General features: G+C 39.1%; 1 protein-coding gene across 2 annotated transcripts in view; it reads right to left on the bottom strand.

Annotated features, from left to right (window-relative positions):
* LOC139954489 (plexin-B-like) overlaps positions 1 to 27606 on the bottom strand; it is a 39747-nt gene that overhangs the window by 3044 nt on the left and 9097 nt on the right. For both annotated transcript variants that reach the window (XM_071954305.1, XM_071954306.1), the window contains exons 2-30: positions 26464 to 26563; positions 25830 to 25947; positions 24891 to 25022; positions 24453 to 24548; positions 23545 to 23650; positions 22197 to 22390; positions 21354 to 21508; positions 20462 to 20579; positions 18688 to 18824; positions 17238 to 17408; positions 16391 to 16484; positions 15429 to 15734; positions 14913 to 15089; positions 13548 to 13770; positions 12482 to 12624; positions 11861 to 11988; positions 11016 to 11081; positions 10518 to 10592; positions 10132 to 10198; positions 9281 to 9427; positions 8256 to 8412; positions 7751 to 7854; positions 6579 to 6666; positions 5875 to 5960; positions 5297 to 5431; positions 3734 to 3891; positions 3205 to 3352; positions 2088 to 2228; positions 983 to 1057 (exon numbers count right to left, since the gene is read on the bottom strand). In XM_071954305.1, coding sequence (XP_071810406.1) covers positions 983 to 1057; positions 2088 to 2228; positions 3205 to 3352; positions 3734 to 3891; positions 5297 to 5431; positions 5875 to 5960; positions 6579 to 6666; positions 7751 to 7854; positions 8256 to 8412; positions 9281 to 9427; positions 10132 to 10198; positions 10518 to 10592; positions 11016 to 11081; positions 11861 to 11988; positions 12482 to 12624; positions 13548 to 13770; positions 14913 to 15089; positions 15429 to 15734; positions 16391 to 16484; positions 17238 to 17408; positions 18688 to 18824; positions 20462 to 20579; positions 21354 to 21508; positions 22197 to 22390; positions 23545 to 23650; positions 24453 to 24548; positions 24891 to 25022; positions 25830 to 25947; positions 26464 to 26563 — 3845 coding nt within the window. The remainder of the gene's footprint in view (positions 1 to 982; positions 1058 to 2087; positions 2229 to 3204; positions 3353 to 3733; positions 3892 to 5296; positions 5432 to 5874; positions 5961 to 6578; positions 6667 to 7750; positions 7855 to 8255; positions 8413 to 9280; positions 9428 to 10131; positions 10199 to 10517; positions 10593 to 11015; positions 11082 to 11860; positions 11989 to 12481; positions 12625 to 13547; positions 13771 to 14912; positions 15090 to 15428; positions 15735 to 16390; positions 16485 to 17237; positions 17409 to 18687; positions 18825 to 20461; positions 20580 to 21353; positions 21509 to 22196; positions 22391 to 23544; positions 23651 to 24452; positions 24549 to 24890; positions 25023 to 25829; positions 25948 to 26463; positions 26564 to 27606) is intronic.

Raw genomic sequence — 27606 nt, 5'->3', positions numbered from 1 at the left:
TTGGTGTTTCGACTTAAAACTGCCTCAGATCCATAACAAAAATCCACACTATGACAACGCAACAACAACAAAACATTTGTAGTCAAGTAATAAGTGTTACTGAGGCTGATTTCACAAAAATTAAGATTGATCTCAACTGTATCAAATCATAACCTCGGTAAGAAAAGTTTGATGTCACACTATTATAATATCATTATTAATGTATTATTCATTTGAATAAAAAATCAACCAAACGGCCGACACCATTCAAATTCAGATCAGAATACACACACATTTAAGCATTAGTTGAAAAAATAGAAATTATCAATACACAGGTAAAATACAGACATATAAAAAGCATAGTTGAGAAAATAAAAATGATCAATACACAGGTAAAAGCATATATCAAATACACACAAATTAAAGCATAGTTGAGAAAATAGAAATGATCAATACCAGGTAAAAGCATACATCAAATAAACACAAATTAAAGCATAGTTGAGAAAATATAAATGATCAATACATATGTAAAAGCATACATCAAATACACACATGTAAAATCATAGTTGAGAAAATAGAAAATATCAATACACAGGTAAAAGCATACATGTATATCAAATACACATGTAAAAAAGCATAGTTAGGAAAAAAGGAATATATCAAATACACATGTAAAAGCATTGTTAAGAAAATAGACATTACCGATAAATAGGTAAAGGCATACATCAGATACACACATGTAAAAGCACAGTCAAGAAAACAACAGTTTTCAATAAAGTGATACATGATGGTGATACAGGCAACTCATCTTTAACAATGAATCTTGGTGCTTTGTGAAAAAGAACCCAGGCTGCCATCTTAGAAGTACAACAATCATGAAACAATGGATTTGTAAAGCTGCAGTACCCCGAACATACTTGATGGGCCAGTATGCAACCTTATTTTGTGCTCATGAGAGGCCCCCCCTTCTACTAAAATACATCATTGTTAAAACAAAGCTTACCTTTTCATTGAAATTTCTGATGTAGTCCCACAGCTGGAGTAGAGTGCTGAGTTTGCTGAACAAACCAGTGAAATTCTGTGGATGGATAGAAAATATCAGTTGGATCAAACACCAATTTATAAAGCACACACTTCTTTAAGATGACAAGCATTTGATATATTTACAGGGATTTCTAGTGTATTCAGTTCTAAGAGCTGAATTAAGTACAAAATATTGCTTTTTAATTATTTATGCCACCTGAACATATCCAAGTGTAGACTTAATATTTTTTATTTTTGAGTAATATCAAACAATCAGTTGCTCTCAAACCAAGTTGGTTGCAGAGATGCAGAAAAACAGGTTGTAATGTACATTTGGTTTGCAGTGGCAACATGTCTACACTAGGCTTTTAGCTGTCTACTAAATAGGCCAGCATGTCTCACACTCTTCAGTCCCCGGACAATGGCTCAAGAAGTCAAGTCAAAATAATGGACAATTTAATTCCTTTTAGAACAAGTGGTCTTCCCAATTCTGCAGGCCAGGAATTTCATCTTTGAGAGGGCAAGTCCATTTTTATTTTGAGAAGGGCACTTCCATTGGAAAGTCTATGGGAAGCTTTTGAAAGGGCACCAAGGCCAAGACAAGGGCCAGGAGGCCATGGGCTCCCCGTAATATTCCCGGCCTGCAAGCAGGACAAGTTCTCATCAAGGAAAAACAAACTGACCAGCATAGTTAGTAGACGGTTACCACAAGCCGAATATACATTGATACCACGCCGTGCATTGCCTCATCAAAATGACGAATCAAAATCTTCACCCCCAAACAGGCATGCAACTGCCCGTCGAAAAAAAAAGAGGACAATTTTCAAAGGCACAAGGCAAGTGCGGAGCGAGGCACATGATTGTAGCTGTACACTGTTAATGCCAGGCAAATATTAGGCTAACAAAAAAAAAAATACGTAAATTTTTTTTTTTCCCCCTGCTTTTTAAAATTTTTACGCTAAAAAAACACAACAAAAAACGCAGAATTCCGCGGAAGAGTTGCATGCCTGCCCAAAATAGTAAAAACCGACCTGCTTGAATGAGACGATCAAATTATAGTACAGTAACAAAATATGGCTTCTTACCTGGCAAGTTGCAATCAGTTCCTTGTTGAGTTCATCAAAGGACACTCTTGGCATGTTATAGATATCTTCGTAGTAAGACTGGACCAGACGATCAATGTCGTCAAGGTCTTTCTTAAACAAGAGCTTGCTCAAGTCCGAGTTCTGATGGAAGAAAACAAAACAGCCAAAAGAAAAATTACACTCACCATCTTCTGAAATTCACAATTTACCTCCCTTAACTAAAGTGCCGTAGAATGTAGTGCACAAAGGTCTCGACTGCCAACTTCAAAAGGGCTAAAGAACCCTCTTACTGGGGTCTCCCACAAGCCTACATCAAAATGCTGAATTCATGAGTTTCACAGAAACCCTGACAAAGGCTAAACATAACAGAAAGTCATAGGGATACAACTCCTCACCAAACACCCCCATCTCAACCCAGATTGATCACACAACCTTTACTGTCGCTATTCATCATGAGTGTCTGAAAATTACAGCACAAAATGTCTGAGCAGTGACTCCCATATTAATCTTCCCTTACCCAAACCCACATGTAAGAGATATTAAGTTTGCATCAGGGATAAAGAATATTAATTTTTGTTTTTACCCATACACCGATGTGTGTTAGCACTGTATACTCAGTACTTTACAAACCCCCATGGATCATCCCATGAACATCATAGATTGCATTTGAAGGCACTGGACACTATTGGTAACTACTCAAAATAATTGTTACCATAAAACCTCTTTGTAACGAGTATCGGGGAGCTGTTGATAGTATAAAACATTGTGAGAAACGGCTCCCTCTGAAGTAACGTAGTTTTTGAGAAAGAAGTAAATTTCCACTAAACTATTTGAATTTGATTTTGAGACCTCGGGAGTTAGATTTGGAGGTCCCGAAATCAAGCAGCTGAAAGCACACAACTTCCTGTGACAAGGGTGTTTTTTCTTTCATTGTTGTCTTGCATCTTTGACAACCAATCGAGTTCAAATTTTCACAGGTTTGTTATTTTGTGCACATTTTGAGATACACCAAGTGAGGAGACTGGTCTTTGACAATTACCAAGAAAGGTGTCCAATGTCTTTAAGCAATGACTAAAATACTAATCACCTCCCTACCCAGACTACACAGAATCCTTACCTTGCCAAGTTTCTGATCGCTGGATTCATGAGCGTCATAGAACGCCTGAGCAATGACTTCCATACTGGCCTCCACAGGGCGAGAAGGTCTTATATCAAAGATGAAATCTGGACGACGGATTGCACCGGACCAGAAACGCAGCGGCAAACTGAAAAATTGATTATTGTAAAGGGGAGTTTGTTAGCCTACAAATCAAAGAGTAAGTTATTTATTGGCAATACACCATACCAAACATGAAGCAGCTCCAGTAAAGAACGGGCTTTTTTGTTGCTGAGTGATTCAGTGTGTGTTTGTCAGTGAGTGGGAGTCAGCTACTGCAAATCAGTCAGTTGGCCAGAAAAGGTCTTTCAGTGAATTTAAGTCAGCGAGTTTGAGTCAGCGAGTTTGACTCAGCGTGTGTGAGTCAGCGAGTTTGAGTCAGCGAGTTTTAGTCAGAAAGTTTTAGTCAGAGAGTTTGAATCAGAGTGTGTGAGTCAGCGTGTGTGAGTCATCGTGTGTGAGTCAGCTTGTGAGAGTGTATAAACCTCACCTGTTTCCCTTCCAGACTTTGACTGCCCCAGAGTCTTCAATATCATGTCTGACTGACTGACTATCAAAGAAGTCAAAGAGATACTTGACAGCACGAGGAGCGTGGTCTGCGTTGAGGATGGACTGAAACATGTGATCAATGTACTGCTGGATGGTACCCTGGAATGGCAAATGAAGAAATAAACGGTTCAGGGATTTTCCAACGGTACTAACAATACAATGACCACAGTATAATAATTATAGTTTTTGGCTGATCTGTATCAACCAACATTCCAACAAATGGTGTTTGAAGCTTTGCATGGTGTGAAAAATAAAAATAACTGTAAGTAGTATACATGCCGGTATAACCATGTGCAATATCTATTTTGAGAAAATATGGCTCTGAAAAGAGCCGGTGTGGTCCGGCGTTTCAAACGGTATACTCTGCTCAGGTTCGAGCATCGTGACAACACCTACTATTTTCAGAGCCAAAACTCATACAAAAGAGATAATACACATGGTTGTATCAGAAAGTCTACAACATTCCAATGACACATGCATCAGAACTTGAGTTTGATAATAGAACACGCAGCCACAATGCTAAGGTTTAATAAAGTATCAACATATGTGACTCGCTTACTAAGGTTACAACTTTTTGAACATTAGATCTTGATGTTTTTCATGAAAGTTAACAATCCCAACAATATACTACCTAATTAATACTAGTTATAAAGCAACCTAATCATGAAGGCATGCTCTAGGGTGCCGCTGAACACATTTGACAAAGATGTGCGTAATTTTAGAATGCTCACGTTTGAACAAAGAAAAAAGACGAGTGGGATTCGAACCAAGGCCCTTCATAATAGTAAACAATAGTTAAGATTGATATAGCCCCAAGTCCATCTAAAGCAATGCCCCATGGCGCTTAATACAGAGAAACATTTCAAAACAAAATAGATAAATAGATAAACTGAAAAACAACAAGGTATAAACATAAGTTTCAAATCAGCAACAAATTTCAAGACAAAAACAACAAGCATTTATAGAAATAAACAATATACAATGGAAATGTACAATAAACAATAGAATTATGCAAACATTTAAAATGCAAATGTAACAACAGACCAACTGTGACCACAATAAAGTTGTAAAACACATACACCAAAAGTTCTAAAAGAGAAATAAGTTTTTAGCTCGGAACTTTAAACACCAATATTTTCTGTTTCCCTCAGGCACAAATTCAAGCTGGTTCCACAATTTTGGGGCAATGGTGGAAAAAGCTCTATCCCCAAATGTGCATAATCTTGTGTTACAGTGCTGTAGTCTGGTTTTACCCCATGACAAACGTGTGTTTCTGCGTGAACAAGAACTAGTAGTATGCAGCAATTCACTGAGATAGTCAGGGGCTAGACCTTTTAAACATTTATGAACTAATATATTTATACATGATTCTATAATTTACCGGAAGCCATTGGGGCTATATGCTCAAATATTTTGGGTTCCTGTGAGAATCCTGGCAGCAGAATTTTGTGCTCAGATTCCATGGCATACTAAAATGTTCTCTTTTCTATTGTTGATATTTTACCTTGGTGCTGATGAGTCTAGGGATGAAGATCTCACGGAATCGTTTCTTAGGACGGGAAGGCATCATGGACATCCTCTTCAGCTGCTTGACGGTTCTATGTGAGGTGTCATCTTGATAGCCGTCTTCAACCTTTGTCTGGAACAAATGCCAAACAAGAAGCATTAAGTACTCAAATGCATGAGGGTGTTTCTCCAGTCATAGCCACACCATTATAAACAGTTGAGAAATATAACATAAATGGTGTTATCTTTTTTTCACAAAGCGCCCAGAATATAGCCATAGCTGCCAAATTGGATGAGAGCCCAATTTCATAAACCTGCTAAGCACAAGATATTGCTTAACTGTTTTGCTGAACACACTAAGTTGGCGGGTTACATTTTGTAATTATGTATTTGAAAAATTGTATTGAAGCTGGTGACCTTATTCTGGTAACTAGTACCCAGTTATGCTTAAGCAGCTCTATGAAATTGGACCATGGCCTTAGAAAGCATGAAGAACACTTAACATCTTTAATTCTCTATCCCATGACATGAAAGGCTTCCCCAAACCTTTCCTGTATTGCTACAAAGTGTGCTTACCAGATGCCATAGCCTGGCAGTGTCCTCTGGGTCAGCCTCTACCACTGTGAAGCGATTGGAGCGCCCACCTGTAAAACCAACATTGGCTGTGGAGTCAAATAAAAGACGTGAAGTCAGGGCACAAGACAACTACTGAGACATCATGATGCGAGTTTTGTTTGGGGACAGAATAGTCTAGTATAGACGATGTGACCTTCGACGTCACACGAAAACCATAACATGATTCCCGTGCATACTGCCAGGCAAGACCTTTGTATTTAGGCAGCCAGCTAGAAAGTGTATGCAATCTTACTATGACTACGCAACTCAGTGCCCGGCGAAACATGACGTATATGGTGTTTTGTCATTAGAGAGCGGTTTGAATGTAAACATAGGTCACATCGTCTATACCAGAGAGGATTATCTTCTGTTCTCTTTAATAACCACAATTCAATGGTCCGCTGGGAAATGTTCATGTGACAGCCGATGATTTCACCAACCTCTTCCTAACATAGGATTAATCTTAGTACTTAGGACGTGTTCAGTTACGGATTCAAAGAAGTTAGGACGAATTCAACTCATCCTAAGTTAGGACGGGTAACTTGTTCTAACACGAGATAGGATAAGCCTGATCCTAGCGTTTCTTGAAATCGACTACAGGTCATTTACATTAAGCCCGTGCGCAGCACCCTCACTTCAACTAAATCCTTATCTGTTGATCTTACCATAAGCACTATCTTGGGAGTAGAAGTTGCTCGCCTGTGAAGACATTGCCTGTGCAGAAACCAATGCCATCTTGGACTTGTTCGGGACCTGTACAGACGACAGAAAACATTATTGTACCTTTGCTCATGTAGCAGTAGATGCTTCATCATTCAAGTCACCTACACTTCATTGTAGACCCCCTGCATAGGCGGTCATTGCTCATAAAAAAATTGGCACAAGAAATCTAGGATTTAGACATAAGTAATGGGGGCTATTTTTTGGCATAATATGATCAAAGGCTAAAAGCCAAAGCTTGATAGTCAAATTTTTCTAAACCACAGCCCATGTTTATTGACACCTGAAACAACTTTGGAGTGCTTTCTACTGGTTGGAGTCAGTCATATGGTTGTTGTGTATATTAAGCTGGAAATTCCAACGGTAGAGTGAACAGGCATGAAACTATCATGATACGCTACACTGTCCCAATTCAAACAGGAGACAGCTTTACCAACATTGTTGATCATTGTATTTGACCCAACGGGAGGTAAGTGCAAGTATTCTATAAGAGTCCAGCAAACTATGGCTAGTTATCGACCCTGCTAGGTTTGGCAAGCGATGAACACAATAATACTCATATGTGGGTGTTGTAGCCGAGCGGATAAGAGCACCGAACTCAAGCTCTGGTGCTTCTGTTCAGCAGAGTGTGGGTTCGAATCCAGGTCATGACACTTGTGTTTCTGAGCAAGACACTTTACTATAATTGTTTCTCTCCACCCAGGGATATATAGGTGCCTGTGAGGGCAGAGATGGTTCTTGTGGTTAGTTTAGCTTAGTGCGCTCAAATTTGGCGGCACAGGCTGTATACTCCCCAGCCTTCATTTAAGGAATTAAATGGCCAAGTGATCAGGGTAATACATGTTGGAAGTGCTTTGAGACATGGTGTATAAAGTGCTAAATAAAAACTAAATTTTATTATTATTTATTATTATATTTTCTCACAACAAGAACAACAAATCCCTTTGCTTCTTTTATCAGAACCTTTGTTGACTGTCCGCTGTCAAACCAGGGTTCATTATGACAACAATGAAACTCCAAAAGCTCAACAAAGTAAGACAGCACGGAGGAATGGAAAATTTAGGACACCTGATGCAAAGTGGTTATTTATTGTCATCCTTACAAGAGTGGGACTTACATGAAAGTACTTAAGTGTACCAACTCTTTTCCAACCTTCAAGGTTTGGGCTATTGGGGTCAACATCCTGTAGAATTATGTGTCCAGCTTTTCCACTTCGCCATTCTGAAAAGAAAACAAACAACAAGTTTACTCATCAATTAAAATTCACTGTTTTGAAGACTATGACAATTTCTCTAAGAGTTGTGTTGGCTCTGACAAGAGCTGGTGTGAAACAACTCGCAATCTAGAGAGGTTTATGGTAGCACCATGTAAATATCTTATATGAGTTGTGTTGGCTCTGACAAGAGCCACCTTTCACAGAGCTGCTTAAGCACAAAAAGTAGCGGAGCACATTAGAATATGGTTACCAGCCAAAATGCCAATTTTTGCTTAGCAGAACTTGTTAAGGAATATTGTCTGCTTCAGCAGCTCGATGAAACTGTGCCCTAGTGGTGCAACAACTCAAAATCAGGAGAGGCTTGTGGTAGCAACATGTAAATATCTTTACAAATAAAAGTTCTCACCAAGATCAACCTCTTTGGCACTGGGTCTGGTGGAGTAGGGTTTGTTGCGAAAGATGGCATCTAAGATCTTCTCCTTGACTTGGGAGATGGAGTCTATATCTAGCACCTTGACTTCTTTAGTCTCCCCATGGGCATCATTCACAATGACAGTCAAAGTCTGTAGAAATGGGGAGTATGCCATTTCAATCCAATATATAAAATGTTTTAACATATATAGACCTTTCTTTTGCACTGTCCATGCCAACCAAGGCGGTTTGTTTATCATGCCAACCAAGGCGGTTTGTTTATCATGCCAACCAAGGCGGTTTGTTCATCAACAAAAGAAAAGTCAATATCATTTAAGGGCAAGTAGCTGCATGACTTTATTAAAATAGTAACAATCATTTTTAGGTAAAATACGAGCCACTAAGATCTGTTAATGTCAATAAGAAGCTCTATGAAGTTGAGCCCCGGTTTTGGACAAAAAAGTGTTACAACCATGTTTTGAACCCACACTCTGCCAATCAGAAAAATCAAACCTAGAGTCTGGTGTTATAGATCGCTTGGCCACAACGTGTCACTTTAACAGAAGAACAAACAACACATGTTTGTCGATGATGATATTAAATGGCAGGGTGTCGTGGCCGAGTGGATAAGAGCACCGAACTCAAGCTCTGGTGCTTCTGTTCAGCAGAGTGTGGGTTCAAATCCAAGTCGTGACACTTGTGTCCCTGAGCAAGCACTTAACTATATTGCTTCTTTCCGCCCAGGGGTAAATGGGTACCTGTGAGGGCAGAGATGGTTCTTGTGATCGATTTAGCTGAGTACCGCATAATAATGTTGCACAGGCTGTATACTCCCTATGGAGCTGAGATGGTTTAAGGAATGAATTAAGGCCCAATGACCTTTGGTAATAATGTTGGAAGCGCTTTGAGACACCAGGGGTGTGAAAAGCGCTATATACAAAGGGGTTTTTATTATTATATTATTATCAACGGTTCAGACAGTGGAAAGACTGATACATATCGAGCAATATATACTCTTACCATCTCACGGAACTCAATATCTTCAGTCAGAAGCCTTTCATCACTGAGAGTGAACTTAGCCTGGCCTGAGATCACATCCATAGGTCCATTCTCACAATGACACTTGATGGCACGGTACAGAACGAACAATGGGTAGCCTGTGTAATCCTGGGATATGGAATCAAAATAATAATACAGCATTTGTAAGGCACTTTCAAGTAAAACATTCAAAGGAACCGGTCTAAAACAAATTAAGATAATGCATTATCGAAATGGTCGGCAAAGCAAGCCTGAAAAAGTGTGTTCTATGTGTCTGCTGAAAGAGTGTGATGTTGTGCATTTTTGTGATGAAGTCTTCAGGAAATGAATTCCTAAATCTTGGTGCTATGTTGGAAAAGGCCCTCTCCCCATAACTGGCAAATGACTTTGGGTGAACATAAAGCGCATTGCGGGTAGATCTCAGGCCTGGTCTTGTCAGACGGAGCAGCAACAGGTTTTTAAAGTTGGGTGAAAATGCCTGTAGTGCGAGGCTCCCCCATGGAAAATCTTATGCATTGTTAGACAGGGGTGGATTTCACAAAGAGTTAGGACTAGTCTTATACAAGTCCTAACTAAGGACTAGCCGTACGTTTTTGATATCTCTTAGGACTAGTCCTAAGTTAGGACTAGTCCTAACTCTCTGTGAAATCGACCCCAGATCTTTTAAGTTATTCCCCTAGAGTCCACTACTCACTGCATTTTAGTTCCCAGACACTCATTTTACATTCTATTGAAAGCTACTGTTCACCTATTTACTTGTGCGTGTGTGGCGCATTACCAGTTAGCGTTTGAAAAAGACTCTGCTAGGGTCAAAAAGTGAGGATTTGTCTTACCTTCACAGAATCATAAAGACACAAAGCAATCCAGTTGGACAGTAATTTCTCCACAATGGACTCCGTTCTGACAAAACAATAAAATAAAAATTAAACTTTCTCAGCTATCTTAAGCACAAAATGTTCTTACGGTTAAAAAGCACAATGATTTTAGCCCTCGATACATAACAACATGAATGTTTTCCATTTTAATAATTGAGCAGGTGCTGAGCTTGCAATCTTTAAAAGGAACAACAGATAGTGACCTTTCCTTTTATTTCCAAATATTTATTTCTGGCCGTAATTTCTTTCAATGGCAGTAATAAATGGTCATAGTTTTTCGCAGTTAAGATTGCACTTCTGCCACATTGCAAGAGAAGGGTCTATAAAAACCAATAGAATCTTACCGTCTGAAAAGCGTCCTTGGTCGATTGTTATCCAAACTGTCTTGAACCATTTGGGTCATCAAACTGAACAGTATGCTGTGGATCAAAACCCCAATTAAAAACAACATTATTATAATTTATTTTAATTTTTTTTCTCACCCTCATTAAATAGCTTTGTTTATTGGTTATTCCTAAAATTAAAATTAAAAAATAAAATTTAAAAATGGAATTACACCTTGCATGTAACTTACAGGGTGCCACAAACATGATGTAGTGATCAAAAATTAAAAAAATAAAGGAAATACAACAACACCTAAACCAACATTAAAACAAACACTATTTGGTTTCAGACGCACAAAGTGTGTGCTGAGTACTGTACACTCGGGTGCCCCCTTCACAAGCTTCCTATACTTTTAGATTTCCAAATGTAAAGTACCCTTATAAAACGGAGAACGGTTCGTCGCTCTCAAAGATGAAATCCAAAGCTTGCAATGAGATAATTCATTTCACAATACTCACTCGGTGAGGTATCCCAGTTTATTCTCAGCCATCATGACAACGGTGAGTAGAGAAGCAATTGCTGCCCTGAAAGAAAATGACCACAAAAAACATGAAAAGGAACATTGAAGATGATTCTTATTATTCAAAATGAAGTAAGACTGTCATGAATACAGACGTTTCCCCAATACAGTGAGCCCTCTACAGTTTCCCAAGGAGAGTGCGTTCTCACAGCGTATCTTAGTATACCACAAACCTGGTATGTCCACTCATGGTTTGCAGTGGAAAGATAATACAGGAGATAGTAGGCGTGATGTTTCTGCCATAAAGGAGCATGTTTATAACAATTTTAAACTTAAAATTTGCATTTAGTAATAAATAATTCAAGTAAAAAATGCACTTCTCCATGAGGCTTTTTCAGCAAGAGTCAAAAACTGCTTATCTATGATAAAGATTTGCAATGACACACTGACGTCATCGGCGTAATTTCCCCATAGGGTTTGTGCCCAGTTCTCCAGCTTTGGCCAATTAAGGGAGCTATTTTCGGCCGATGACGTCACGAGTCCTTAGTCGCGCGGGTTTGTTCTACCTCGCGTTATTCAGAATTTTGGCTTGGAGTGTTTCAGAGAAAAAAAACTTGTTACCATGTTTTAACGTGAGGTAAGAGACTTGTTATTTTTTTTCCTTCTGTTTCCTACAATAATAATATGTGAGTCTTATATAGCGCACGTATCTACCAAACAAGGTACTCAAGGCGCCGAGTATATGCAAACTTTCAGCAAGATAGGTTATTGCAGTGATGAATTCTGAGACCCAACTTGTTAGCACCTTATAAGGGTTTACAAGGTATTATGGACTCAACTTACTTCTCCCTGACTGGCAGTTTGGACTCTCTCTCTGCATCCAGGACTTGAATGATTGTCAGGAGGAAAGTCTTATTTCCAAGGAGGTCAGAAAACTTCTTCATCGCTCTCTCAACATGCTCCTCGGGATTCTATCAATAAGCAAAAAAAAGTAGTTATCAACAAATGAAAGGCATCTCTGTAGTCCAGCAATTATTTCAGAGGTTTGTTATAATTTCCCTTGTGTTTGTAAAGATTCTAAACTTGCATTAGGGATGAAGAATATTATTTGTGTTTTTCCAAGACACCTATGTGTAATTAGAACTGTTTTCTCGGTACTAATATTTCCTTTTTCAAAAGATTTCTCTGCAGAGTCCATGATAAATAAAGACAAATGTTGTGGGTTCCGTTGTTCCGTGGTGTAAAGTACCCATCAAGCCAAAGCGCACACAGTTTTACCCCAGTTGAGGTTTTCCTCCCACATCTTCATCCGACATTTCTTCAACATCATCTTCTCTTCATATGTATCTCACACCTTTGGGTCGAGGCACTTTTGTTAGATTTCTTGGTACCATTACCAGACAGATAAAACAAAAATACATAACATTTTTTAAGAGTTCATCTCAGGTCACTACCTAAACTTACCACTGGGTCAGAGGTCATTGGCTTTGTTTCCAAGACAACAAACAACATGTTGGTGGCATAGTCTCGCTGGCCGACAAATGGCATTCCAAGGCCCTCCAGATCACTTGTCAAGTCCGTCATGTCGGTCTGAAGTTCAGCAAAGGCTGCTCACACAAAAAAATTCAAATGGTAAACATCATGCTATTTGGAATTTAGTAAAACAGGCATTCTGAGGTTTCTTATGGGACGTAAAGCCGTTTGTCCAATTGTTGTGTAACAAGAGAAGGGGTTCGCCCAATTGTTCCTGGCTGTGGCTGATAATTGCGCCGTAGCACCTTGGGCCAATTTCAAAAAGAACTAAGATTGAGCGTAACTGCATAAAGATCGTAGTCACTAAGTAATGTTGCCATACATATCACTATGGTAATACTGACCATTTGTCTTGAGATGAAATCAGCCCCTGATCTATGAACAACCCCATCTCAAGCTTGGTCCTGAGCCTGATTTCTAGCCTTAGGAACAGCTTGATCTAAAATTGAATCCCTTCCTTGTCTCCAATCCTGATCCCCTGCCTGATCCCTATGTTATCAAAAGCATTTTGACCAAAATCTTATCTAAACCTCATTAAAAAGCTGCATCTCAAGCTAGATCCTAATTTAGATCCAAAGGCTGTTTTCCTTGCCCGACTCCTACATTAACCCCCAACTTGGCCCACACTCTCCTGATCCCAACACTTATGAAAAGCCCAATCTCGAGTTTAATCACTGGCTTGATTCAATGCCTGAAAACCAGCTTGCTTTCAATCCCGACCAAATGTCTGATCCCAGGATCAACACCTGACCTCAGCCCTATCTCCTACCCAACTAAAAGCGGGGGCCCAATTTCATAAAGCTGTAAAGCATAAAATACTGCTGAGCAAATTTCTGTGCTAGGCATAAAATCAGTTGGGCACCAGTTGTAACAACGCATACTTTATGGAATTCTGGCTCTACCAGTTTCTGTTAAGCATCATTTTTCTTTGCTTAGAAAGCTTACATGACATAAGGCCCTGATCCCAAGCCTGTTCCCCTAACTGAACCCAACTCACCTCTCCTCATATCCTCTCCCAGCTCTCGCTGAACCCTGTCAATATCCTCCAGACATTTGTACACCTCCTTTGAGGCACCCGCAGACTTCCTGGCTAACACGGCAGCCAAAATCACTGCAACTAATATCACAACAGCACAGATGACAGATATTGCGATGATAATCCAGGGAATTGTAGAGTATCTGAAGGGACCTATGGTGTAGTCTATGGTTCCATGTTTGACCTGATTGTAAACAGAAAATATCTTCCATTATTAACAATATATGCAAAGCTAAAGACAACAGACTGTGCAAATTTTTGTGTATATTCAAATAATGAGGCTTGTGAAGGTAGGGGCATAGATGGTTTTTCTGTCAACATGATTATTTAATGACACTGGACACTATTGGTAATTGTCACAGACCAGTCATCTCACTTGGTGTATCTCAACATATGCATAAAATAACAAACCTGTAAAAATTTTAGCTTAATCGGTCATCCAAGTTGCGAGATAATAATGAAAGAAAAACACCCTTGTTACCCAAAGTTGTGCTTTTTCAGATGCTTGATTACTTCAGAGGGAGCCGTTTCCCACAAAGTGTACTACTATTAACCTCTTTCCATTACTCGCTACAAAGTAAGGTTTTAAGCTAACAATTATTTTGAGTAATTACCAATAGTGTCCACTGCCTTTAACTTGGTACTTGGTAGATTTTCCTCCTAAAACTTCCTAAAACAAGGAGGTCAGGAGAGCGTCGTCTAATTCGATTTGTTGTTGTTGTTTAGGCCTAGTAGATTGTGAATGTAATTGCTTTTGAAGATTTGGTGGGATTTGGAATCTATGAGGGATTGTTGAAGATTATCCCATAATTTTCTTGGAAAAAAAGATTGTTCATAGATGGTAGATGAGATGCTGGGTATTTTGAACTGATTATCGTTGCCCTTTCTTGCCCTCTGCGGTTTTAATTCTAAAATGTGGCTGTGGTCGCCTTTGATTACACCATTGATCATCTTATAAAGTGTTGTTAGCTGGTGAATTATAAGTATCTTGCTAAAGGACACAAGCGTCATGACCTGGACTTGAACCCACACCCTAATGGCTTAGCCATCAGAACTCCAGTCTGATACATATAAACAGCCGAGCCACAACATTCCATAAAGAGGGTTGCAACAGGTATAGTGTCAGTTTGTTGTTTATTGGGAATAGACTTTGACATGTCAGCATGATCAAGGCAGTATGGCACACATCATATAATGATGGCAGCTAGAGTACCTGGTTCTTGTGAGCATGCTCAGAACTCATGTATACAACCACCATGATGTCTGCTGCCACCTAGTGCCTCACAATTAAGCCTCAAGACACTCAAAAGAAGACTAATTACTGACCATAACAATTGGCAGATTCATCTCGGCGTTCCCTCCAGTATAATTGCCAGGCCGGGGTTGATCTTCCGGTAAATCACAGAACAAGTTTGCTTCTCCTATGCTGATTCTGGTGCACTGTTTGTTCCCAACGTACACCGTGATCTCTTCACTCGTTATGGCATAGTTAATGCCATTACCCTTAAATTCACATCAGAAAAAAAAGATGAAGAAATTAGTTTATGGGTTTGGTTCTCACCAAGATGTATTGGAAATCTATTCCTACCAGGGCCTAAATTCATTGAAAGCGCAAAAAAAAATAGCTCAGCACAAACAAATTTGCTTACCAGAATAAGGTTACCAGCCAAACTACCATGTGACAATTTGTGACTGGTATCCTGCTCATTTCTGCTAAGCATGTTCTGCTTAAGCAGCTTTATGAGAGGCTTGAAGATTTGAATCTGTACCCCCTATGCAGCTTTATGAGAGGCTTGAAGATTTGAATCTGTACCCCCTATGCTACTTCATCAAGGTACTCACACGAACTTGCAGCGTGCTCCCATCCTTTATGCCAACTCCATCAGTGTATTCGTAACTTGGGTGATCAAAGCCATAGTAGACAGGATCCTGGACGTACTCCATGGGCGTGCAACCCGCTGTCTTACCGCTGCACCAGTTTCTCAATCCTACAACTCCATCCATGATGAATCCGGTGGTTACATTGACTCCATCTTCTGCTGCTCTTGCAACCCGCCTTCTGGTAGGAGAATCAGTCTGGCTACTGTTAGGGAGCTGCACTGCTGGGGTGATACAACTCATGGAGGTTTCACTCATCACTGTACAATCCTGATCAAGAGATACAAAAATAAACAATAATAGTTAACCCTCCTACTGCCTGACCATTCAACATCATCCATAGATAAAGGCTACCAGGCTGCAATAAGATATCATGTGGTGAGTACATCTACACACTATACGCACATAACATAGTTGGGAAAGGAAACTTGTCCACACGCTCATGACATCTTGAAAAGTAGAAGGGGCCCCCATAAAAAATATTAGTAAAATGAAAAAGAAAGATTGCAGGACCACACAGTTCTCAGAAGTGTAAAGAAGACTCTTGAGGGAGCTATTGTGACCTGTGTTTGAGGGGATTGCCTTTTTGCAAAAATTAGTAAACCGTTCATATATTCATAAAATAAATGGTACATGAACGATGAAAGAGTTAAGCACTGTATATTCAAATAATTTTCCCAAGTTCTGTGACAAAATTCAAATGCAAAGCACTTGGGTAGGATTAGAACCCACAAACTTTGCTTTGCTAGAGCAGAATCCTTCAATTATTTGTACTAGCTACAGGTACACGAGTCTCCAAACACACTGCGAAGAACAAATGGGGGGGGGGTTACAGCAAACGCCACGTAAATGCACTAAATGCTCGGTTTAGTTAAATTGATTGAAGTGGGAGAAAAACACAATTTAGAATAATTTTAGTTTCTTACCCCTCTGAATTCTTCCTCATCGACGGTAATCAGAAGTTGAGGTTTCTGAATGATGTGAAGATTGGTTCCGTTGACTTTCACCACTCTTCCTCCTCTGTAAAATAATCAATCAGTCAATCCATCAATCCATCAATCCATCCATCAATCCATCCATCCATCAATCAATCCATCAATCCATCCATCAATCCATCAATCCATCCATCAATCCATCGATCGATCGATCGGTCGATCGATCGATTGACCAATCAATCAATCAACCAATCAATTCAACTACTTCTTGAAATGACACTAACTTGTGAAACGTACTGGTGCTTGATCCACCACAGACATACTAATTCTTTGCACTACACTCTGCTAAAATATAAGATTCAAACAGCCTCTTGTCATCTGGCAAATGTATACATCAACAATGACATAGGATTGGTGAGCAAAACAAATCCAAAGATATTTTGAAGATGCTCTTTTTATTATAGAAAATATTATAGCATTTTAGTTCAACTGTTCATTTACGTGTAGAACGATAGTTTCTAACAAGCATGGCAACAAACAGACTGTTTACACTGCATTTTTCTCAACTTTTGCTTTCAAATTACTAGTACATTTCAATTATGAATGACAGCATTAATAGCAATCTCATGCAAAATGTTTTTTTAATCTAGGGGAAAAATACACCCAACATAGAATATGGAATATGCTGGTTAATGCATGTATGAGCTCCTGTATCAAATATTAAAGTTGATGCAAATCATGGATACTGTGGTTACACACAAAGTGTTGGTACATCTGTTTTTGTACATGTATCCATAGATTTGCCAAGCATCTCTACAATAAACTAGCTTAGACTTACGCCAATACACTCTTTGAAGGCGTCACCTTCCCCACTTTAGGATCCATCTCGTACTTGTACATCATTGAGGTGTTTCTCACTGAGCCATCAAAGAGGACTGTAAAATTTTTCTCACCAGTTTTTAAGGCTCCGGATGTAAGGCACGTCATGTTGTTGTCGTTAACTTTGTCCCTGATGCAAAAAAAAAAATCATGCAGATATTTAATACACAATGAAGTTTTACCCCGATTGTGCACTGTTTTTTTATTCAGTCTCTACTCATAGGTCTTAAATGTCTGCTCTAAATAATTATAATGTGTGTTAAGCACATTTAAACTACTTGGGTGGGTTCGAACCCCTGACTGTGCCATTCTGGAGCAGAGAGCAGCATGTCTTACCACTATACCACAGAGCTTACCCTGTCGCTAGAGGTGATATTTAAGCAGTGGGTACAACAACAATTTAATAATTTAATTTAATGTTGTAAAGCATTGTCGTTTCAGGAAATGGGAAGGTACTCACAATTGTTTCACACACAAATGTGTGAGGGTAAAACCAAATAACATTCTTTATTACTGATGCCAATTTAACATCCATTAAAAATATGTGGTAAACGGTATTAATCAGGCCTGTGAGCGGGTCATGAGAAAAAAAAACGGAAAATTGTGACCGGATTTTGGGCCAGCACTACGAACGTAATAAAAGGCTTTAATTAAAAACTGAAGCGTAGACAACACATTAACAGGAACATAGGCCACAATTCTTACATGTAACAATTTGTTGTACATCATCATTTTCAAGATATTTTTGTAGCATTCCTTTAGGAATAAATCCACAAGCGCAACGAGTCCTTGTCGTCGACTGTCATATATTTTACTTGTCGCAAAAAAATACACACCGTACATGTACATACACAATGTACGTCGCATGGGAAAACCATGTGTGCCTAATCTTGTCTCAAGGTGTTGGCTTTATAGTAAAGCGCCCTCTATTGGTGCAATGGAACAATGACATTGAAGTACATGTAAAATAGACAACACGCTAAACGAAAAATTAACAACAACGGCTCCAATGAAAGACCAACACGGAGCATTTTACTGGGTCTAGCCCCCGACTCACATGTCAAAATCAAATTGCAATTAAAGTGCTTCCCGATTCCAGGTACGTGCTGCTTGACAATCTATTTTGGATGTAAAAAAGAAGAAGATAGAAACGGAACAGGAAAAAAGCGGAGCCCACAAGAAAAACAAGGAACAGGAAAAAAGCGGAACCCAAGAAAAATGGGAAAATTAAAAAGAGCGGAAATCCGCTCTAAAGCGGAGATTTCACAGGCCTGATTAATCTTGCAGAGACTAATCACTGCCTTGACAGTAAATATATACCTAAAAGGCAAAGTTGACGGTTTACCACTCAAACTTGCATAGTAAAACCAACCTTTACCTTAGTATATGAACGATGGTAAATGAATTACCTTTCAATCACACACAATAAGCCGCCTATGTCTGCCTTTATGTCTTTACCAGCATCCAGTGATGTACCCTTGATGGTCACCAGGGTGCCACCAGACTGAGGACCAATTGTTGGTGTGACTTCACTAATAATCGGGTCCTGCATAATCAAAATGCAAAATTGTCAAATATCAGAATGTTCCTTTTTACTTAAAGACCATATGCAAATCCAAAAGTGCATGATCAGCATGCAAAGAACTCTGGGTGAAATTCACAAATCCAAGCAACACCAGCAACCATCATGGCGTGCTGATAAAAAAACACCCCTGGTATCCCACCCAGTGTCTTAAAACCAGGTGAGCAACTGGATGCACTGGCCCAGCTTCATACTGTTCCCTTTTGGGCCATTGTTGTCCAGTCCACAATCATAGCTCCCCTCCTTGAACCAAACAATAACGTTAATTTGGGATTATTCCCCCAGAGTCAATCTTAACAATCACCCAGTATGGTCCAGGAGATGGCTCAGTAAGCTATTAATCATCTAACCGCTAATCATCTAACCGCTTTGATAACTTTAACCTAACAGCTCCAGACCAGAAAGAAAACAGGTCTAGCAGAATGTACCAAGTGAAATAGATATAACAGTTGGTAGTGAATACCAGGCGGGCATTATATAGGGGGACGGTTGTTGCACGCCTTACATGTAAACTATTGCATGATGTCCATCTTGGCATATCATACTCGGTTTCCCAAGAAGCATTGCCCAATATTTTGAAGATGGTTTCATTGTTTTTATATCTTAAGGATAGACTCCTTCAATCAAGTTTGCTACGGTATTTAAAGACACTGGACACTATTGGTAATTGTCAAAGACCAGTCTTCTCACTTGGTGTATCTCCACATATACATAAAATAACAAACCTGTGAAAATTTGAGCTCAATCGGTCGTCGGAGTTGCGAGATAATAATGAAAGAAAAAAGACTCTTGTCACACAAAATTGTGTGCTTTCAGATGCTTGATTTCGAGACCTCAAATTCTAAATCTGAGGTCTCGAAATCAAATTCGTTGAAAATTACTTCTTTCTCGAAAACTACGTCACTTCAGAGGGAGCCGTTTCTCACAATGTTTTATACTATCGACCTCTCCCCAATTACTCGTTACCAAGTAAGGTTTAATGCTAATAATTATTTTGAGTAATTACCAATAGTGTCCACTGCCTTTAAATTGGGTAAAAAAAATGGAGGTGAGAAAAAAAGGTTTTAAATCTCATGGCATTCTCCATTATGTAACTAGCAATTTGAAAACTCAACAATTGTCAGAAGGGAGGAGTTTATATGCAGTAGGTAATAACCAGCAAGACCCACATATAACGCTGTAATGCTCTGACTGGAATGATTTGCACCTGAGCAGACAATGATTCTATGTATCAAAATGTTGGGAAATGTCAGATGCATAATTGTTAATACTCATTGGTGGGTCCCTATCAGGATTGCAACACACATAGAATCAAGAGTGATTAAAGTAACTGACTTTCAAAATTTGAGATGTGCCCTCTTTCTTCATATCAAGAGTTGATCAAATCAGACAGTGCAATCTCGATAGTGTATACGATTTAATATTGATCCTAATTGTGCCTGTAGTAAGAGTGGGTGTACCTTGGGGTCCTTTTAAACCCAATTCAAAAGCCTAAATTGCATTGTGTTCTCAAGGGTACAAACAAAGGATATTTCTCTAGACCCTCTTCACCGACATCATAATAAATTAGATTCTTCATCAAGAATAAATTGAAAACCTACCTTATATGTGAATATACCAACTCGTGTTCCAATCTGCCAGGCACCATTTAACCCAGTTACATTCACTATCAGATCCAATGGTTCAAATTCATCATGGTCCTTTGTTCTACAAGTCACACTATTAATGAAAAACACAATCAAAGATTCAATACAACCATTAGGAACACAAGGTTTGCGACAAGCATAATCTACATAGCTCTCTCTGATGAGGGAGTTGTTGTGGATGTGAAAAGAGTCCATGATGGATGATTGGATAAGTATATAGTGAGGTGGCATGGGTGTCTAGTGCATAAACCTTCCCCATGTGGCTTTTATTATATCTTTCTGGGTTTTGATATCATTGAAGCTTTCTACCATTATTATCTTCACACCGTTCAAGTTTGACGTATATCTGTGGACATTGTGTTTTGTGTCCCACAAAAAGTACCCAGAACCTTAAGACACTGGACACTTTTGGTAATTGTCAAAGACAAGTCTTCTCAATTGATGTATCTCAACATATGCATAAAATAACAAACCTGTGAAAATTTGAGCTCAATTGGTCATCGAAGTTGCGAGATAATAATGAAAGAAAAAAAAAACCCTTGTCACACGAAGTTGTGTGCTTTCGGATGCTCGATTTCGAGACCTCAAATTCTAAACTTGAGGTCTCGAAATCAAGTTCGTGGAAAATTACTTCTTTCTCGAAACCTACGTCACTTCAGAGGGAGTGGTTTCTCACAATGTTTTATATCAACAACCTCTCCCCATTACTCATTACCAAGTAAGGTTTATGCTAATAATTATTTTGAGTAATTACCATTAGTGTCCACTGCCTTTAAAGCAACAATTCATGCTATAAATGGTTTATGTCAATGAAGTAGAGATAGTGCTTTAAGGGGAACTTCCTTACCTGGCACCAGTTTGGTATTCCTCTCGGAAGTCACTCGCATCACATGGAAGACCTCCGACTGTAATGTTTTGGACATCATCAAAGCGTCTCCCAAGATCCGTTCCGCTGAGGGTAAGTGCTGTGTTGCCTTCGATAGGTCCAGACGTTGGAAGTATCTGAAGCAACAAAAATTGAGCGAAATAACTTGCCATCAAAAACAATCTGCAAAACCATGGTTTGACATACATCACCGTACTTATTTCATCGAACTGAGGATTTCAAATGTTGAATGATAAGCAGCTTGTTAATTATCTGCTTCTGGTACAGCAAAAGAGGCAGGGGCAGCCTTGACTAACATTTGTAAGTTCACGTCTCTGGAGATGAGATAAACTCTCACCGTCACTCAGATCAAAGTGCTCTACTCCGGCACTTAAAAAAAATTCTCTTAAAGGCACTGGACACTATTGGTAATCACTGTTAGCATAAAAACTTACTTGGTAACAAGCAATGGAGAGCTGTTGATAGTATAAAACATTGTGAGAAACGGCTCCCACCAAAGTAACGTAGTTTTCGAGAAAGAAGTAAATATCCACTAAAATATTTGAATTTGATTTCAAGACCTCAGAATTTCATTTTGAGGTCTGGAAATCGAGCATCTGAAAGCACACAACTTCGTGTGACAAGGATGTCTTTTCTTCCATTATTATCTCGCAACTTCGACGACCAATCGAGTTCAAATTTTCACAGGTTTGTTATTTTGTGTAAATGTTGAGATACACCAAGTGAGAAGACTGGTCTTTGACAATTACCAAAGGTGTCCAGTGTCTTAAAGCCATAATTATTGCAAATTTTTATTGAATCTACCTCTTCTATAACAGGGTCAGGGCAGTTGAGTCCATTATCACGAGTAACCATGGAGTTAGTCATCAAACATACGGCACTGTCGTTGACAGCACAGATCCCATCACACCAAACACATCCAAGCTCTTCCCGAGTAGTTTCCTCAGATACACAGCGACTACAGTCTGGACGAAGAGACTCACATTTGTAGAGTCTTACTGTAAACAAATAATTAATTAATATATAAGCCAACAGTTTCAAACAATAGCCTGATTGCACTCACCAAGTCATGTGACCTTTAGTGGGGGGGGGGTGTCATCGCTCAAAAATATATATATATAACAGTGATTTTTCCAACCCCCCCCCCCCCCCCCCCACAACGGCAGACAGTCCGATTTTCGTTTTTTCACAAGTTTTAACATTTTTTTATACGGAAAAAAAAAATAATTGAGGATCAGTTGTAAAATAAAAACTTCTTTTGCAATAAAATGTACGATCGGTCACCAACGCACATTGGGAAACGGGGTCCAATTACTTACCGCCAACTCGCCGTCAACTCGCTTGGTGCCGTCAACTCGTCAACAACGAATATTAGCTTAAAGAGCATTTGAAAAGTTTTAAGTTACATTTCGGTTCTATGAATTAAGTTTTTTTCTTGTGAAAAATTATCTGTAAGCTACAAAGCCGTCGGCCGCCATCTTGCATTTTCACTGAGCCTTTCACAACATCGACAACAGAGGGCGCTTTCCCGCATTTGGAATAGTCTTGGCTCAAGGTGTCAATGATTGGTACTGCATATATGTAGTATGCACTGCACTTTATATTAATTGATCGCTGACGCATTGAGTAAAGACTAGTTCATACCTGCCATCTACGTGTGGTTGAGTCGACGGCACATTATTATTTTCTCCGGCCAGATGAAACTCAGTGCCGGAAATCTGTTTTCAATTAAATATATTTTCTCCGGCCAGATGAAATAGGGAGCGCCGGAAATCATTTTTCATAAAATATATATTCTCCGGCCAGATGAAATACAGAGCGCTGGAATTTTTTTTTTTTTTTTAATATTTTGTCCGGCCTTATGAAACACGGAGCGCCGGAAAAAGGCGGGGAAAATTTGAAAAAGCCGGAATTCCGGCAATAGCCGGAAAACTGGCATCCCTGTTTGATGTCATATTTTAAGTTGAGCTATACTTTTGAATGTGGTACTTTTGGGATGCTTGGTGGCTGCAGACTTACCAGGTAAAATCCATTGTTCTTGGTAATGCGCCCGTGTTCAGAACTTTGTCAACAATGGAAATTTACCTGGTAAGTCTGCTGCCACCTAGCAGTCCAAGGTCTCCCATTGCACTTGTATTTTTCAAACTCTGACCTTTGAAGCCATATCTGTCATCCAGTAGATGTACGCCATCATTTGTATCGGTCCACTCAACCGTCAAGTCAACATCCAACTCTTGCTCATCAGCCGTGTATGTGTACTACAGAATTAAAATACAAAAACAAAATCACTGAAGTGAACAGTTGGTAAATGTTCAGTATAGCCATATGCACAAGCGCCATCTTAAAAATATACTGCAATGCATCTTTCAAACCAAAATACGGTTAACAAAATCAAGTTGCCAAGATGGATACCATGCTGTAGTTTACATGTAACTATGCTAGGCTTTATAGCTGTGTACCGTATAGGGCGCTTGCACGAAAGGTCAAAAGGTCAATTGTTTGACCTTTCCCATTGTGTTTGCGTTGTAGAGGACAAGCAAAGCTAGCTCCACGCTGTATCACACACACACATATACATGTACTGTTCTTGGTTTGGGTGGCCAAAACGCACTCCCCCAGCCTCCAGACCCAGTGACCCCGAACGCTGTGCAAGCGCCCTATTGCTTCAAAATCAGCACACCATGACGGTTGCCGGCTTTGCTTAGACACGTATGTCACACAGAGCCCTTTGACCCCCATCATGCGCATTGGGATGAGCTACTCTCAGAGGTCAGTACATTAGCGGCCAGGAATATAAGCGTTTTTAGCCTTTGAGAAAGACTATGCTAGGCTCAAAACATCAGGCCATTAACTATTTTTCATTTATTTATAACCTCGGTTATACAAAGTTTCTGATTTTCATATTAATTAGGCAAAGAAGACAGGGTTTGAAACAGTGCGCCTCCTGTTCCCGAATCCTGCATGTCTTATCTTACTGACTTTTCTTTGTAGAACTGGGATTGGGCGTGTCCTAGTTCATGTATGCTCAGATTTGAACACGTCAACACAAGTAGTACTTACTGAGTTATCTTCACAGGTCAAAACGTCATTCTCACGGGTTGCTGCAGCTGACTGTTTGGCTCCCTCTATGTTTAGACTACACTGGTAACTCTTTATCTGTTCATAAAATAAAACAAACTGTTTAATAATCATCACTCCTAGTGGGTGCTTACTATTTTACACTTGGTGTAGAGAGCAAAATTGGAATTATAAGATATTTATATAGCGACTAAGGGTTCACAAGGTTCTACGGCAAAATCTACAATAAAGCCATCTTTTCTGATAAGTAAACTGGATCATTTTATATGCTTTACATTTGTTGGGTCATCCCAGCTGTATCCCTTAAGTTGAGACTATAGTCGGGCGAAACACAATCCCCTTTTCTTTCTACACAATAAGGTCTTTTTTCTTCACTTGTTAGTGTTAAGTGTGTACAGTATACCTCTTCAAGTCACTAACCTGTGCAGGATCAGGAAGGTTTTCAGTCTGGACGATAATTTGTCTGTCTACTCCATTAGAGACCAAAATCTCACCTCCTTGAATCTGTAGTTGAGGGCATGAATCAGGTCCTTGCATGATGGAATCCTTATTCTGCAATGATATTTTAAAAGAATTTGTGTTATTTATTTTCTAGTAATCGATACATTAAAGGGTCTGGGTGCTTTTTACACAATGTCCACAGATTTACACAGTTTGAAGATAATGATAGTAGAAGGCTTCCCTTAAATTATTTTAGTATCAGTTTTAGCATGTAAAAACGTATTAACCAGTTATGGTATTTTACCATAACATACCATAACTGGTTAATCAATTTTACATGAAAAATAATTTTTGTCTCACTAAGACGATAATTATTTTGTGACTTGTTTTGCTAATTTCTCAAAAACTACAGCACCTCAGCACACTCCAAAGAGGACATTTTCGCATCAGTCAAACTGTCAAGTTTAAGGCTGTTTTGTTTGAACATCATCAAAATCAAAAGTAGTCTGATGCCTTTTAGTCTGCTGAGAATCAGTGTCTATTAACACCAGTTCAAGCAAGGAACATGAAGACATGAGTCCTCAAAGACACTAGACACTATTGGTAATTGTCAAAGACCAGTCTAACTGTCTTCTAGTAACACGAAGTTGTCTGCTTTCAGATGCTTGATTTCGAGACCTCAAAATCTAGCTCTCATAATCAAATTCAAACATTTAAGTGGAAAATTACTTTTTTCTCGAAAACTACGTTATTTCAGAGGGAGCTGTTTCTCACAATGTTTTATACAATCAACAGCTCTGCATCGCTTGTTACCAAGTGAGTTTTTTTGTGCTAAGAATTATTTTGAGTAATTACAAATAGTGTCCAGCTATGTGAGTACTGTGTTTCCACAAGGTGTATATACATGTATGTACTCACATTCTGTCCTGTCACGATCACTTCATTTTGTCCAGAGCAAGAGGTACTCTCATGAGTGCATCTATTCTCAAAGACACACCAGTCACAGGCCCAGTCACTACCAACGCATGATACACAACTACAGAAATGGAACAATTTGAATAACTTAGATGATTTGTAAATACAGGGTTACTCAAGTTATAGGACAGGGTTACTCCAATTAATCAATCTACAATGTTACTAACATCTAGAGGGCTGCTCACTTAACAGGGTTACTCACATTACTCAATCTACAATGTAATCTACGGGGTTACTCACTTAACAGGGTTACTACCTTTACATGGTTAATTATGTTAGAGGGTTACTCACATAATACTCAAACGACAGAGCTGCTTACCACTGTAAGGGTACCACCATTGACATCCTCTGAATCTACAAACATGCTTACCTCATTGTACGATTTCAAAGTTTTATAAACGCAGGTCTTAGTCTCCACCCTAACCTGCCAAGCCATGAGGAAGACATGATTGATTTCAGGCAGCCCAACCCCTTAATTATTTGTTGCATCTATACCATAGGTCCTATTGGTCGGTATACAGTTGGCACAAGGAAATTTTTTTTGTTTTTAATATGTTGTTTACATATTTGCACTCACCTTGTATGTGAGGAGCAATCATAAAAACTGAACTCTCGATCCACAAAGTTGACTCCTGTCTCTGTTGACTCAACACTCAAGAGCATTGAGGAGTGATCATCTGAGTAGAGAAACACAGTTTAGAATCAGAAAAAATATGCTCCTTACATACAAACCCTTGATAGGTTAGCTCAATTCTACATACAATACCTGTTATGTTGCAACCTGCGACTAGGCCTCTGGTCTTATTCATCATAGTTTTATTTGTTCCCAAAACTTGCTAGGCTAGCTGTATGGGAACTGGGCCTTTTCCAGCTGTGCACCCCGTCTTTGGAGTTCCTTGCCAGACACAACTGATCTGCCATCATTCAAACGCAATCTTAAGACTATTTTTAATCTTTGGGTTGAACTACAGTGATTTCCTAGAGATCGATGCCTTTGAATAATTCCCTAGATGCTGTGTGTAACAGTTTGTCATAACGATTTCTTGTATCAGTAAATTGCTTAGGTTAGCCCTAGTGTCTTGGGCTAATTATGCAAAGAATATTGGTTACAGTATAACATCAGCTTTGAACCTTTGTTTGTCTCAACTGCAGTACCTTTTTCAAGAATTTTGAAGTGACACCTCTTACAATGGTTTTATTGGTTTTACCTCATCTTCTTCTTCCCCTCAACTCTTCTCTACAGCACAACTCAAGATTGAAACAAAATTGAGTCTTGAAACTCATCGGACAATTGAACCTTAGTATGAAGATGACACTATTAGTTACTCAAAATAATTATTAGCATACAAACTTACTTGGTAACGTGAAATGGGGAGCTGTTGATAGTATAAAAGATTGTGAGAAACAGCTCCCACTGATGTAACAAAGTTTTGCGAGAAATAAGTAATTTTCCACGAACTTTGGTTATTAGGGGTACCAATTGGCAAACTTCATGAAGTAGGACACTGCTCTAGAATTGCAAGGGTCGTGGGTTCGAATCCCACCCAAGTAACATGCCTGTTATATATTTTCACAGGACTCGGGAAATGACTGAGTAAACAGTGCTAACACACATCGGTGTATTGGTAAAAAACAAAATTAATATTCTTTATCCCTGATGCAATTTTAACATTGATAATATATCGTTGCAATACCTGCTGCCAAAACATAGGATTCGAAC

Source organism: Asterias amurensis, chromosome 2, assembly GCF_032118995.1.
Source record: "Asterias amurensis chromosome 2, ASM3211899v1".
Lineage (NCBI taxonomy): Eukaryota > Metazoa > Echinodermata > Asteroidea > Forcipulatida > Asteriidae > Asterias > Asterias amurensis.
This window is presented reverse-complemented; position numbering and strand designations above follow the sequence as displayed.